Source organism: Lingula anatina, chromosome 4, assembly GCF_051362555.1.
Source record: "Lingula anatina isolate TDL-2025a chromosome 4, LinAna3.0, whole genome shotgun sequence".
NCBI lineage: Eukaryota > Metazoa > Brachiopoda > Lingulata > Lingulida > Lingulidae > Lingula > Lingula anatina.
Window position 1 is genome coordinate 20335545 of NC_141770.1, and position 16266 is coordinate 20351810.

General features: G+C 39.6%; 2 protein-coding genes across 2 annotated transcripts in view; one reads left to right on the forward strand and one right to left on the reverse strand.

Moving 5' to 3' along the window:
• Positions 1 to 16266, forward strand: part of LOC106169734 (lysosomal proton-coupled steroid conjugate and bile acid symporter SLC46A3) — a 40801-nt gene that overhangs the window by 12304 nt on the left and 12231 nt on the right. The window lies entirely within an intron of this gene.
• Positions 1246 to 5981, reverse strand: LOC106169735 (allatostatin-A receptor-like). Its single transcript, XM_013549337.2, has 2 exons — positions 4364 to 5981; positions 1246 to 4071 (listed from the first exon to the last, which is right to left on the reverse strand). The coding sequence occupies exon 2, from the start codon at positions 3564 to 3566 to the stop codon at positions 2469 to 2471; it is 1098 nt and encodes a 365-aa protein (XP_013404791.1). The 5' UTR covers positions 3567 to 4071; positions 4364 to 5981; the 3' UTR covers positions 1246 to 2468.

The following is a 16266-nucleotide window of genomic DNA, read 5'->3' on the forward strand; positions in this document are numbered from 1 at the left end:
GAGAGGATTCCCATAAAATCTTTGTTGAGGTCTTGTTGGTTTTCAAAATCAGTCCAAGGTAATTAGTTTGGTCTTGTGCCGTTGCGTGCACACTAAGTGCTCCAGCGGAGCAAGAACATTTATAAATTAAATCTGACGCAGAAGTGTAGGAGCCCGGGGGGGGGGGGGGGGGGGGGGTATGGAGGCTTAATCTACGGCCTATTAGGGTCTCTGAGACCATTTTCCATTACATATTCACAAATATTTCTTTGTATGCACTCTAGCTTTGAACATTTCTGTACTATATGAGAATTTTTGCACAGCACCAAAGTCAACACTCAACTGGTCATTGGCAGAGAGTAGGTTTTAGCCTCGCCTCTACTTCCTGCCCGCCCTTTTAACCATCCTAGCTTTAAGCACAGGAAGTGAGGGGGGCAAGGGTTCCTATCCACCTCTTAAACTGAATCTCACTGCCAAGACACTAGTCAACCGATGAACAACTTCCAAGTTTATAATTTTCCCGTTATCTCCCACACCTCACTATTTTCTTCTTCCATAAGGTAACCCCCCAACCCACCCCTACTTAGTTTTGACTTCCATGTGATACATTTTCAGACGTCTCGTTAACACCTGTTTAAACGCTGTTTCCTTCAGTTTAAATTCAGTCTTCCATTTAAGCACCGGTACCTTGTGGTATCCCATATCTCTCTTGCCATTCGGGCTCTACAGAGTGAATTTCTTACAAACGTTACGGTTATTTCACAATAGACAGATAGATATTCTTTATTTAGATTAAATAATGATTTGTGAGCAGAGATACAAATGCAAAATAGCATTTTAACAATATACACATATATGTTTCGATAGAGAGAGAGAGAGATCTACAACAATATCTAACTCTGTACAAAACATTAACGACCAGCAGAATAATCCATACATTCAACATGGAATTTGAAAGTTATATACAAATTTACGAATATCGCTTGCGTCTTTATAAGCCTAAGGGTGCTTTCCCAGAGATTTAGATCGATCTAAAGATTAAGTTTTAGATCGACCTAACTCCCTGGGGGTTCACGCTAAATTGCAGTCAGCCGAGCGGGCACCATAGTTAATTACCCCCTTACAGCTTTTAGTAGGCGGCACAGACGCTTAAGCCGGCCAAGCTGACAGTAATCTAGTTATACTCCCCACAGGGATAGATCGATCTAAAAATCTATGGAAATGGGGTGTAAGAGGCTGTGATGGGGGGGGGGGGGGGGGGGGGGGGGGCTCATGTTTGCAAATGAAGTCCGCAGGTTCTCTGTACTAGTAAATATGATGGGTTTGTACTAGCGTAGAATGCGCGATCATTCCTACATGTATCAAGGGTGAGCAGAATATATGTATGTATCTGTACGTAAATGGCTACCCGTTGGGTTGGCCCTTTAATAATTGTGGGAAGTATTTCTTTCTAATGGCTCTCGAATGAACGCTTCAATTTTACCTTCTCTTCCGTGAACAATGAACTAAATCAGGTATTTCCAACATTTTTAGTATTGGATGACCATAACTCTGTCGAAATTCAAACATTTCACATGGCTTGAGCCGAGTAAACAGTTACATGCATACCTCATATATATCAGTTTTGTGTTAAAATGCTGTTTGGAGCAGGAGTGGTAATATGATTATTCCAAAACTGTTGGCCTTTAAGATGTTAACAAATACTAAGGGACAAAGTAGATCATTTCAAAGATAATAAAAATTAATAAACTTTGCGATGTTGTGCAACCCATCCATTTGATTGCACCACCACCAGAAACTTATGCTTTGAAACTAGACTCTTTTGCCAGACATTGATGAGCATGTCAATCAATGGCAGATCCAAAAAAAAAGGGGGGGGGGGGGGCACGACGTTCACGTGACTCTCAATCGGCTTCTTGGGCAATCTTCCCCCCTCCCTTCTCTCCCTAAGAGAAAAACGGTATAACGAGCCAGACGAACCAAAATCAAGTGGATTTCCATCTCTGTCCCCTACAAGGACCGCAACAGATTTAAATCTCAGAGGCAGAATTGACAGCTCAAAGGGTTTTCGTCAGCTCCAAGGATCCCAGCGTTGTTCAATTGTCAAATACAATTACATGTATTAGCGTTAGCCCAAATCAGTCTGTTCACGGAGTGCACTTTTTTTTCATTTTCCTGGCTCCTACACGGTCTTTTCCTGGCAAATTTTACACAAGCCAAAGATTTTATTCTTGACAAAATCCATTACCAGTATCTAATGAATTTAGTTTCCCATATTACAACGTCGCGACAATCTCTGCATAAGGCGGTGCATTTTACTTGCGGTGAAGCCTCAAGTGCCCATCAAGTGACCAAAGGAGTACGAAGAAAAAAGTGAAAAAAAGAACATGTAAGCCAACGCATCAACACATTGCCTTTCTCAAATTTACAGATTTGCTAGAACAAGAAAATCTGCAGAAACGGATTACATAGCTTTATGCGAGGAGAAGTTAATCCATGCTGTTATTACCCTGGAAATGTTTCAAAGGTAGCGGTTCGTTCTCGCTATCATCCGACAAACGCTGTTTAGATCTGTAAGACATGCTGGTTCTTTTAGTGCTTGAATTCCCAATTGCCAAAGCATGTCTACGGCACGGCCACAGTGCTCTTATGAATGCCAACCGGAATTCCTTTGAGACAAAGTTGTATAAAATTGGGTTAACGCTCGAATTTGCAAAGGCAAGGATAATTGCCGCTGTCTGTATGTATTCAGTTAATTGCTTCAGTTGGTTCGGTCTCGTATCGGGCCTGGCGTTCCCGTGTTCGTCCATACGCAGGACATTCCACAGAAACAGCGCATGGAGCGGTCCCCAACATACTATGAAAATCATAAACACTAAAATCACCAGAATCATGAGGCGCTTACTGGCGCGCTTAGAGGCGCGGTAAAATCCGTCAGATTTAACGGTTGAGATGCCAAGACTTCGGCTCTCGTCGCGGATTGTCCACACCTGCACCACGATGAGTGTGGACAAGATGGCGACAATCACGGCCGGAAGAGCGAAGTCAATTCCAAAGGTGACGGATACATACAGTTCGTACACCCACTGTCCTTTATAGATGATACTGCAATTGTACTCGGAGTCCTCTCCGTAAAGGACCAACAACGGGATGTTGAGCACGAGCATAACGACCCATGCGGCTATGCTAGCTTTGTATGCCGTTGTCCGGCCCAACATTTGGCGAAGATGCAAAGGGTACTTAATCCCTGCAAAGCGTAGAACACAAATGGCGACGAGGGAGTATATGCTCACTCCCATGCTGACGTAGGTAGCGTAGGTTGAAGTCTTACAGAGAAAGCGCCCAAGGCGGAGCTGGTACGACGTCGCAAACAAAGCTGCTCGAATGGGGATGCAGAATACGTTGAATAAGAGGTCTGCAATAGCGAGATTCATGAACAAAACGTTCATCTGTCTGTTCCGGCACACCACGTAGATTACCGAAGCGTTCCCAACGATCCCAACAAGACATATTGTTATCAGAATGGCTGGCATTCCCACTTCATAGAATGAAGGTCCATCCTCAACCGTGACGTTAGTGCTGTTCATGGCTATCCGTGAAACAAGAAGAGTGCCAAGCCAGACGCAACACTGAGCCACGTTGCCGATGTTCGACGATTAAATGTAGAAATATGCCTCAATGTCTCAAAAGACAACACGTACAACGCTAATTGTGACGTTGCCTAACAGTCTGATTCGTTGGATTGTTTGAAGATTTGAATATCTTTTATCCTTTATGCCACTTTAAACACCGCCATGTCATTCTGATTCAACAACGTCATTCAGTTTATAAATATCTACTGTTACGCGTGTGCATTGTTAGCACCTCGTTTTTTTAATAATTGCAGTCATATTGTATATAATCATGTCAGAACGCTTTGGTTAGCGTGTTGGTAGTCGATCCAGCAGTTTTGATGCTACTTTTTTTTTGGAAATTGGCCGGCAGCTAGATCTTCAAGATTAAGTAGTTCAGCGTCTGAAAATCTCCTCCAACTGATCCCACTTTTTTGGTCGATGTTTGAAATCTGTTTGATGCTGCCGTACGCCATTCAATCTGTGCATAAAACAATAATTCCAAACGTAAAGTAAATTGCGAAAATAACATTACAATTTCAACTAAGATAAGGTCAATGTGTATGTATTTCGGCTATTTGGTTATCTGTTCTTATTGCAATTTTAAAAAGTTATGTTGTGACAGATACATACCCTGTCTACAGATGCGACAGCTCGAATTGCTCATTATTTTCGGGGTTGTTTGTGAAACCATGTGGACATGGCACAAATCGGTAATTAATTGATAAATTAATGACGTAAATGGCAAGAGAAAAAAAAACGCAAAGTCTTACCTGGTTTATTATTTAAGTGCCCATGCAAGCATTCGTAGTCTAAATGTGGCATTCCATTCAGCTAACATGTTAAAGATATCAGCGTCATTTGCCCCCTGAATGCTGCTGGTTTCATTTAAGTCGCCATTCGTCAGACTGCTGCTTATTTTAGGCCGGAGCGTTCAAAATAACTGCGGCTTACAATTAATTATTTGTAATCCTCGAGGACTGTTTTTAAAAACTTTACAGCCTTTGAAGTTAGATACTTTAATTTGGCCACCGTATGATGCATGTCCCTTTCAATATCCTTAAGCTTGCTCTCGTCAGGATACGGATACCTTTCATCCGATTGCAACGATTGGCAGGGAGGCTTTTAGCTAGCGTCAGACACTGTAAGCTTAGCGCAGCTGCCTCCGTGTTCATCATCAGATCTCCTCGCGGTTATTAGCTTCAAGTTTCCTATTTCATCAGCACGCTTCTAATCAAACTTCATAAAAACACCGGATCTAGGCGTTTTGTTTTTTACTTCTTTTTTGCATCATTAACACCAGATCCTGCTGGGTGCGAAAGCAAATTGTAAAGCGTTTTGCTCGAGAGTGTGGTTGCCCAAGACGTCTATTTTAGCGCTCCTTTCACTTGCCCCTAGTGGATGAATCTGCTGAAGATATCGGCATTTGTCAACGATGATCCGAGTTTCTTGTCACAGTTGTCTGTCACTGCGCTGTTTTCGGCGCTAAAGCCGTGTATATTCCCGCTGACGCATGTCCCTTATTTATAACATGCAGTGAAAGCTGTAAATTGGATGGCAATCACAGCATCACGCAAGCTTTATTTTCTGTTCATTAGGTCTATTATTATATATCTTCCTCGTCTCATAAACAGTACCTGTACATGTAAATGAATCACCTTGCTTATTCAAACGTTCGCTAGAAGAAATAACCGGTATGACTGTTCACTTCAGATCCGACGTCTTTACATACCGCTACTGAAATGCCAATGCGACATCCCCTTCTACTTTAATCTGCTTCACGCGCCAACTACATCTATCTGATTGGAGCAGCCCTATGTGGCTTTAATATCCAGATCGTCTAGAGGCATACGTAATAAGCGGCAGTTGTCTTATGCGGGGTGATCGAGGTTGCGCGAGTGGCACGTGCAATTTACCCCCCATTATTTTGATTTCCCAACTGTCTTGAAACCCCACACGTATGAGATAATCTCCAGCATCAGTTGACAATTGCGCAATTAGGAATTGATTTTTACGTGTCAAAGATGACAGTTTAAATAGGGTCTCCGGGATGCCTCACTAAAACGTCCGATTGATTTCAGAGTTTATGGATTTGCTTGTTCGCCACATTTTTAATTTCTTCATTCATGCAGCTAACGCTATTCACTGATGGTCGCGCTTTAAGATGCGCACATTAATGCCGATAAAGCCACGGCGTTGTTTACTGTCCAATTTACTGAACAGGTATTAAAATTGTCCATATTAATGTCGTGCGTCCTATCAGTGGACACCTGTTTGAATGACCACATTATTGTCATTAGTGCAGTCAACTATAGGTACTGTCTGTCCGTCTGTCCTGGCTGTTTCAACTTTAAATGAAGGAATGTCAGATGTTCAGATTTTATGAATAGCTTTCTAAATTGATTTATTCACGGGCTACATAAAGTTTTAATGGCTAAGTATTTGCAAGGAGGTGGAATGATCTCAGAACGATTGCCTTGTGGTACTTACTGTACTTATCACCTCTTTGCGTTTGACTGATTGCGTCAGTTTAACAATCACGTTAGCTACATAGTCTGTCAATAGTCACTTTGCACTGGCTGTCAATTACGGGCCTGCTGATAAGGTTTTCCACACAAAGTTAACACTGTGATTGGCAGTGCAGGTTATATATTATGTATTGAACGACATGGCTGGGGGTAGTAGTTTTATTTGTTCATACCAGTACATGCCGTCCCTCAAATTAAAGATGTGGTGATTGTATGTCCCCCACTTGGGAATCGAATGTAAGGATTTTGTTTACAGAAAGAGGCGAGGCGGGGTAAAGGTTTTAAGACTCAGATCGCTGGGTGGGTGTGCAAAAGAAACATTTAAGACGCCAATAACTCGTTCCTTCTAGGTCTGCCAATGCACATAAAGTATATACGCACAATAGAGAAACGTGTGTATATATAATCAATAATGGCAACTGGGTGGACCTGCGGTTGCGAAATACCTGGCACTGATTATTCTGTTTACTCTCCGGTACAGATTTCTCATCTCAATTGGCAAATCGTGATTGACATAATAAAATGATGAGTGAAATGAGACGTGCCGAACCATTGGCTAAGCACTAATACTTCTGTTGAACATGGGACCAAGTAGCTTCTAGTATTTTCAGAGCTGTAAACTGCTCCCATAAACGGTTTTTTGCTGTTGGCTCGAGTTTCTTTTGTAGCTATAAATTAAAAGAACCATGCAGTCAGTCAACAGTATCCGTTAAGCGATGCAGGGGATGTCTAGACCAGTGGCTGATCCAGGAGGAGGGGAGGGGAGGGGAGGATGGTGATGGTGGTGGGGAGGGGGGTTATAGCGGGCTTGTGTTTCTCCTTTAGCTTCGGAAGAACTACCTGCCCTATCTTCCTCCCTAACGACAGAATAAAGAATGCAACGAGACCAAATTTCCACATCCCACTATCTTACACATACCGGTACATGTATATTGTAATTTTTTCTTTGTTCACTATTTTTTATCTGCTGAGGATTCCTCCTTGCCCCCCCTCCATTTTTCTTGTTAGCAAAACCGTACATATAATACGCCAGCTAATAGGCATAAAAGCCGGGATTTTCACAGCGCGGAATAACCCTAATAAAACCTGATAATCACATAAAACTCCATTAGGATTGAATTATGGTCGGATAGTAGAATTAACGGTAGTATTGGGCTGTCGCTAAATTTTATCTTATTGCATAATTGGTCATACAGGTTACAGAATGTCTTGGAGCTTGATTAATTGTTCTTTTGTAAATGTTATGAGGAAACTTAATGTATTTCTTAATGAAGTTTTTGCCAAGTCAAGGACAGATTAACATGTATCTGTGCTCTCACTCCTAATCTGGCGTAACTTCAGATTGAATCCCATTTCATCTTATTGCATTACTGCTTCATCAGCCCGGTTGATATTATTGAAAGACTTGCATTTTTTTTTTTTTTTTTTTTTTTTTTTTTTTTTGATAGATCGGTGAATCATTTTCAAGTTTGCATTTAGCTAGAAATAATGACAATACGTTTTTGCCAGTGACTTCAATTTTCGAAACCCGTACGTTGAACGTTGTTGTCGTGACAGACTTTCCGTTGGAGTTTGGTTTAAACTGAATGTGCAGCACAACGTTCCGTTTATTTATTTGATTCAGTTCGCCTTAATAGGGATTAAGTTAGGACTTTTTATAGATCAGTGTTTAGGTTACAAAAACTACGAAGGGGATAAAGAGGGACATTCAGAGGGACATTCAGCTATAAATGTTACCTTTCTTTAAATTTAAGGCTTAAGTCGTTTTATGAAGCAGTCCTTGCTGTATACAGTAAGTAATAAATATTATAGGGACTACCCCTGTAGTTATCATATATCGTGCCACTGTGTTTCTCAAATTCATCCGGAGAGCAGCGTGAGGAGGACTCGGTACTCCTAGGCCGTATTCAGAACAGCTCGGCGGATCAAACATGGCCGACCCACTTGAATGCTTGTCGCTTAATCCTCACAGGGAACCAGTTCAGTGACTATAAGGAGATTATGCGGCAAGCTTTCACGTGGGTCGACATATTTGATCCGCGGATATGTTAGTCCGCTGTTGTGAATCCACTCCATCTCATCATTCAACCTATATTACTTCAGCCATTTACATCATTGTGCTGAAGAATTATTTATCTTTAGTTTTAGTTTTACATGACTGTTTTAAGTCGTATCTATCACTCGGCTTACATGTTGCGGAAAACGTACAGTACATGACGATACATTATATCATTTATGGATTGGTGTCAGATTGATACAGACACATACATGTTACTCGTTCACCCATTCACGTAAGGTATCATTTTGTCATAAAAACCGCCAGACTAAAGCATGTCGTCGTTTAGTGTTTCGAATTAGGTTCGGTATAAAAAATGCAATCTCCCAACCGAAGAAATGAATACTAAACTGACAACCATCTTCCACGCGATTACACATCTAACTGAGTTGCATGACGTGTACGTTTTAGGGCGTGATGTTCCAACAATGTGTCCATTGATTTTATGGTAAATATCATCATCTGTTGTTCTCAATATTTGGGAAAATCCGTAGCGTGGCAATTAAAAGAGAACTGTAGTGCTGTAGACCTTAAAAAGTTGCGAAAAAAAAAGCCTTGCAGTAAGAGTTGACAGGCCTCTTTTGTGTGGCGCGTATAGCCCAAATTTTCGATGAAAAATAGCATTCTGACTAATGGCAGATGATTTGGGGATTAACTCGCTCAAATAACATGTAGGAAGACTCCTTAGTTTGCATTTGTATAGTTAGAAGTAACATTAATTTGCCTCAGTGAGGGGTACCTCTGAAGTAACTTTATATTTGTTTTCGCGACATCTGTGTCAAACTGACTAAATTCAAAGCCTGGACCCAGTCAGAGTATTATCTTGTCTTTGAATTTTTCATAATTTATGATATAACGGCTATAACAATGGAATAGGGCAGAGTTACAGCAATGGCTTAGAGATGTGTCATTCCTGCTTTAGCTATTAGGCAAGATTCAAATCTAAATATGCAAACACCTACATTTGCAGGTGCGCGTTTGAGATTGTGCAAAAACTATAACTTTGTCTCTTTTTGGAAAAGGGCATGATAATGAAGCATCATGAACCATATTGTTTGTTTGTTTGTTTTTGTTTTTGTTTGATTTTTTTTAGTTAGATAAAATTTCCTATTGCAAATGTTAGCCATTGGAAATAAAGTAGGCGATAAAGAATAATGAAAACCAAAGTACATTCTGCTGTGGTTTGTGGTTTTGCGTTTCAAATGCATTTCTATGTGTTTTATGTTGGAAGACGTTCTTGGTTTCAGTGGTAAATTGATGTCCCCTGGGACCCTTTTCACAATAGACTGTTAATCGTCAGTAGTTTACAACTTCGAGATCGCAACCCAACAAACAAAGAACGTTTTATAACGTTACCATAACGTTTTTTACATATGCGATATGGTAACGGTATAATAACGTTCTGTGTTTAATGGGGATCTTGCGTATTATTTTAAAAAGCCAGAATAAATCATTAATAACTCACATTAATGGGTCAATAAAAAACGATTACGAGGCATGGTTACAGTTTGATTGACTGTGGCTTTAATTTAATGGTCTTTTGTATATCTGTCTTGGATCCATTGTGCTTGAATTTAAAGCTTCAGCAAAAAAAAATTATATCCTTACGAAGAAATCTATAGTTACTGTGAACCATGATTCTGGGGAAGGGGGGCCACGTCCAGTCTGTACACGCGATTTTGACCACGCCTCTATCAAATCAAGTGGTCAAGCAAGGACATTACCATTGAGGAAGACTGCAGACGAGTAGCACTCGAAATATTCTGCAAAGAAAGGGTAATTTTGACATCTATGACCATTATTTTCGATGGAGAAACTGCCCTACGTAAAATGGTTCTTTCGATTCAACTTTCGATAAAATGTTTGGTGGAATATATGGTAGTACATGTGTGTCAACATAACAACTTAATCTTCAGCCCTGGCTATTATTATTATTATTATTATTATTATTATTATTATTATTATTATTATCTTAATTCCCTAATTTGGAATCTTGGAGGTACTGCTCTGACATTCCGCACACATAGTTTTTTCCACCTTTTACTGTTTAGTGCCAGTGCTCAGGGTCCAGGAGAAACTCACGTTTGTCTATATTTCCTTAATGTTGTCTTTCCACGCCTTCTTTTGTTTGACTTAACGCCTACAGCCTTCAACTGTGCCTTGTAATATTAACTTTGAAAGGCCATTTGATCTCGTTACACGTCCGTACCAGGGATGCTTTCTTTTTCTTTACTCTGTTAGAAGGTCGCCACACCTGTTCTTTATTGATTTGGTCTTTATGTGACATGCTCAAAAGATTACGGTGGCATCCCATATCAATTTTAAGGATCTTTTTCAGAAGTTCTGCTGTCAAAGTCCACGTCTCATGTCGCCGGACTAAAACGGTTATTAAACAAGGAATAGAAAAATAAATCCATTCTGAACACTAAAGTACCGAGGCACTTTAAAGCAAAGCCCCGATTCCACACCGACTACGAATTTCATGAACCGCCAGGAATTGATAAATTTTAATGAGGAATGTGGAATTTTGCGCATTTCTGGTAGAAATATTGTCCTTGCTTGGGCTTCACTTCCAAAATGGATGTTCAACATAGAGCAGCTACTTGTATAGCACTGACCCGAAAACATCAACTAGAAGATTAGTTCAAACCTTTTGTGCCGATTTCATGATCTCTCAAGAATTGCAAGAACTAACTGAAAGTAAAAAAAAAAACAGTTAGGAGCTAAAGGAATTTATCACGAATAAACTAAGAACCTTGGGATTTATGAATTCTTGGTGGTTCGTGGAATTCGTAGTTGGTGTGGAATAGGGGCATAAGGCATGCGCTTCGGCGATTCGTCTATCTCATAGATTTCTTCAGGGAACTGAATTAATCTTCACTGCTGTCTATTCAGCTGATACAGATGTACGTCAGTCTCCGCAGTGTGATCCAATTTGAAATTATAACTGGGCGAATCACCATTTTGAAATAACGGTTGCTGACGAGAGTAGATGCACGTGCGAATGCTCATGTTATAGGTACATTTGAACATAACGTCGGTGAAGAATGGATTCCCAGTAACGCATATTAACCACTTTTACTAGTTTCTTATACGACTCATATAAAGTTGACATGCCAAAGGATAAACCGAGTAAAATCACTTGATCAGCGATAAAAGATCTCTAAAAAGCACCTTCTTCAAAATTTTGATCGTAAATTTTACCTACTTATCTGACCTTCTGTATCTTCACCGTTTATGCACAGCACAGAAAGCAAGCAGAAAAATCATTTTTCGGATAATATGAAAAGATATCTTTTGGTTTTGCACTAATTTATACTATTTAAACTGTATGGTGGCATTTGGTCGGCTTTTGTGGCAAAAAAATTGACTTCAAACGCATCTTTAAGTTAATTCTTTTTGCGTGAGCCAGTGTGACCTGTAAAGATTAATAAATTGCCAAACTCGAGTTGTTATCAAACAATACCTTGTCAAACTACAGTCACGCTCTCAGTTCTGAATGAAAGTGATTGCAATATTCACGTGTCAAGGCACCAACAGCACAGTTCGAACTATCTAATATCACAGAATAATGCATCCCTGTACTTTGGGCAACCATTTATACGCTGGGGATATATTTGTGGTAGAGGAGGCAATTCTACATTTTTTGCAGGCATTTGGAACCATACAGCTTTGGAACCATAAGGGGACCGGGCTCTCTGTGACAAAAAGGTCGAATCTGACTGGATGGTACACATGTAGACATAAAACAATGAAACCATAAGAAACAAATGAAATGACGTCTAGGCGAGATGGATGACTTGAGCAATTTTGGCAGTTATGACTTTAATGGTCAGACTTTTTGTTGTAAAAATAAGCCAGTCATTCCGATATTCAAACTTGAACTGCTTTCTTGCCAAACAAAGCCTACTGGCAAATTTAAAAAAAAACAGCAACTAGTACTTATGGGGTGAACAAATGTGTCGAACAGCTTAAGCAACAGCGACGGCGACGAGTTGGACCATGGTCAACTATGATAAAAATATATGTAGACACAGCAGAAAATGTTGGTTAAAAGGAAAGGCTCACTCGTTATTAGGCCTGTAACAAAAATTCTTTTAAAAATCCTGGAGGGGGTAGGGGTTTGGGGAGGGGGGCAACTTCACCCCTGTCCATAGCAGATACGTGTAGCAGTCTTTGTTCAGTGTGCAATGTACATGTATATGCAGAATCCGTACATTCACTTACAGTGTCTGTATACAAAAATGCCTAAGCAGTTCGTATGCATGCAAGTAATCAGAATACTTATCACAACACCATTACAAGGCTTTTAATTTAAATGCGAAGAAACACACTCTTCATTTAACGTGATGTAATTTCGGCAATCGAATCCACTCCTTGCGTGTACGTAGGATATTAAAATGCATTGACGTTCCCTCGTGTTAAAGATAATTGGCGGATATTACCAATCTTTGTTCGCTTTTAATTTCAAATGCACCGAGTGCATCTTAACATAGCTAAACCACGGCGGTCTATCTCGGAAAACCTTGTAGTAGTCTTGTTGGGATTCTGCGGAGCTCAATTTTAGGTAGATGCATGTATGAAATGAAAGTCTTTACCATGCACATCACTTGCGTCTCAGCCCTGATAGCAGCTAGCTCCGTTTTTGTTTTAGCATCTTCTCCAAGCGACATGTATGTCATCTCCTTGTTTGTCATACATCACGTTTGCTCGCCAAAAAAGCGACTCTCCGTCACTTTATTCAAACCGTGCAACCCTTCCTTGACTTTTCGCGGAAAATGGGTCCAACGTGGTGGACTATGGAGAGTTTTTTTATCATTTAATTTCTTAATTTATGGCTCTTTATGGTACTTACTGGACATTGAATTGCCATTCCTCTGTGGAGTGTTCTTGCTGCAAATCAATTTAAAAATTATCAATATTTTTTATCACTAAGATAATTTAATTATCAATCCCAAACCTGAATGAAGTGTCTGTCTATGTGGAAGACGCACGATAAGACCAAGACCACTTCCAACTATCAGTAAAGCCCCCTTTACACTGGATGGCGTCCTTTCTGCGTCCAGCAGTACGGCCCCATTTGAGAGTTTAAAAATTATAATACTTTACGTGCCGACAACTGGCCGATCATTGAGCATTCATTCTGATACAAAATCAATGCTCGTGCCTCCTTATTAAGACCACAGCAATGCCAAATTTCATGGTCGCAGAAAGGACGCAGAAAGGACGCCGTCCAGTGTCAAGGGGGTATAACTACATTGGGATAATTTTTCAAACTCTCTAAACCGGTGGCTATCTGCTCACTCGATCAAAATCGAGAATGATTTACTGAAGCGACAAACAGGTACCACACACCACGTTACGAGGTTAAGAGAGGGAGACAGCACTGTTTTACCACTTAAGGATGTTGAAAATAATTGAAAAAGTCAGGCACCATTCCGTTCGCTTGGTGCAACAGAATTAAGAACAGAAGTCGATTGCATTTAAAAATGAAGAGGGCACAGGGGGCTCGGTGAATCACAACATGTCATGCAACATAAATAGTGGTAGCTAAAGGGAGTATTTGTGGAGGACTGAGCAGCATGGTGATTTAAGGCAGCAAATGAATAAATGAAATGCAAACAAAATTGTGAAATCCGAAACTGACATGCATCGCCCAATGGCAGCAATAAAAAATTTCCACATGGAATAAGGCATAACAAGGTTCTGACCCCAATTTAAGGCTGAATATAAAAGTGATTTAAAGACGCCAATGAATGAAGATGCTATGTTATTAATAATCAAATAAGACGGGAAAAAATAAAGCATGTAATTTGGAAGATCCAGGGTGCCTTTAAGACATGCAGAGTAGACACTGATGTCAAGCTAATTTAAAATCGACAATTCATAAAGACAATATCTAAATAAAGGGTGACTGCGAAAGTTAAAGGGTAAATTTGGGATAGTCGCTCTCGCTCTCTCTCTCTCTCTCTCTCTCTCTCTATCGTCTCGCAAACTGGAAATCAAAACACTGAGCACTCTTAACGGCCTGGACGTTTTGAGGTAGTATTCATGATAAGACGAAACCTGTCAAGTCAATGCTTTAAACAATTCCCCGCTTGATCATTCACTCGCTATTCGATAATTAGCAGCAAATACATCATGTCAGACATGTTCCCTCTTCTTGTAACTCCTGTTTTGCGTTTTCTAAAAATACCTAACAAACACCCCAGTTTTGCATGTAACCCATGTAATGTTAAATACTGCCACTTGCTCCCCAGCTGGTAAACACATTTTCAAAGATATTTTGTTTATAATGACTAATTTCAGCATGACTAACAAGGCATGTTGCTGTTTAGCCTGCAGGTAAATGCAATCTTTCGAGCACCTTGTGTTCAAAACAAACAATAAGTTAAAAAGCGGTCCGCGCTTTTGTGTAGGCATAAAGATTTTTTACATTTATTATTGTTTATTTAAAGAAATTTGTTGGTCATTGCACCCAAGAAAGAGAACAAAACAATGAAAATCAGTTCCAGAAACGAATGTTCTTTCTTCATTTAAAGGTGCACAGTATAAGAATTCCCCGCGAAAAACTCATACTTAATGAATTTCCCTGGGAAAAGGGTATCTTTCTTCGACTCAACCTTTGGTCCAGTTTTCTGGGCACTTGGCATTCATCTATTATAATCTGTGAAAATTGAAAAGCCTGTGGCCCACGCTTAAGCGAGGGTTTTAAAAATTCCATCATCCATTCCAGCCTATTCCTCCCACTGACTTCCTACTTTCCCGCCATTCAATGCTGCGTCAAGATGACAGTTGGTGAGGTTCGCCAGGAGATGTTAAATTTGATCATTTTGTTGACATTAATTCATGGTCTTAATCAAAAAGTCATACTTGTCCTTACGTAAGCTCTACAAGAAGTGTTTTATTTACTTAATGTGGGTTTAAAAACGTACCCTTTGTCTCTTTATGATATTCATATGATTTCACTTTCACTCATTAGCTTTGTGCACGTTAAGAAAGTTAATAGGAAATGAAAATACTTAAAAATGTGATCAATTTTTCGGCATATCGCATTCCTCATCGGTGCTGCTCTTTAATAAGACTCTTACTGTAGAAATGACATCTCAACGTCTGATACTGTCAATTTATGCATTGGTGCCTCGATCTTGCATTTGTGCCACGGTATATTGACGAGACCGATTGGTCATTTTGCCCAAAGCTCGATCTAAGAATTTTGAGAGCTACTACACATTCTTATGCCATTCTGTTCAGTCTAAAAAATGAATTGCCACTTTCAATTTCCGGCTCAAAACCGCAATTACAAGGCTTCTGTCAGTTATGAACAGAATCAAATAGAGAGAAATGTCGAGGCCTTAAAAAATAAGAAGGACACTGAAGGCTTTAATGTTGTAATCTATTCGTAATGTATTCGAACGAAAGGGGAATTTTATTTCGTAAAATTGGCAGATAACGCAAATGATTACTGATAAAGTAATGAATCTGTATTGCATTTGCGATTTAGGTTCAAGAAGCTCTGGCAATTTTCCATCAAAAGACGAATTCCAACAAGGACAAATTTGCAATAAAAACTATGAATGAGTGAGCGAACTGTATAATAATTAGATGATTATCTGAAATGTCAACTTTAAGTGCTTTGACGTTGTCCTCCCTTTCCGCACACTAACACTATTAATGTCCTTAACACGGATATCGTTACGTCGAATCCTTTTGATGTAAGCAGTATTTAATTCTCCTTTGCATCAAACATGTTACATCAATTAATGATAAATAGACAGTTCAATAAAAATAGATCAATACATATATAAGATTAAAAATACCTTTGATGAATTGATATTTCACGCACGTTTTTCAAAAAGAATATATCCGCACAAACTAGACTCTATTGCAAAACATAGCATGAAAATTTCATAATCATTATGTGCGTGTATAATGTGAGTTTATAATGTGGGTGTATATCATATTAGGCATTGCGATCTAAGGATATTGTTATGACAGTGTATGCCCATAGTATGTAAACAAAAACTGAAGTCATATCGTTGTAAAACACTTTATACCTGTAGAATATATCCAAAAGGACCATTGGATACAG

What these genes read in the sequence shown, in the direction of transcription:
- LOC106169735 (XM_013549337.2), bottom strand. Translation starts at nt 3,566, where the DNA reads ATGAACAGCACTAACGTCACGGTTGAGGATGGACCTTCATTCTATGAA.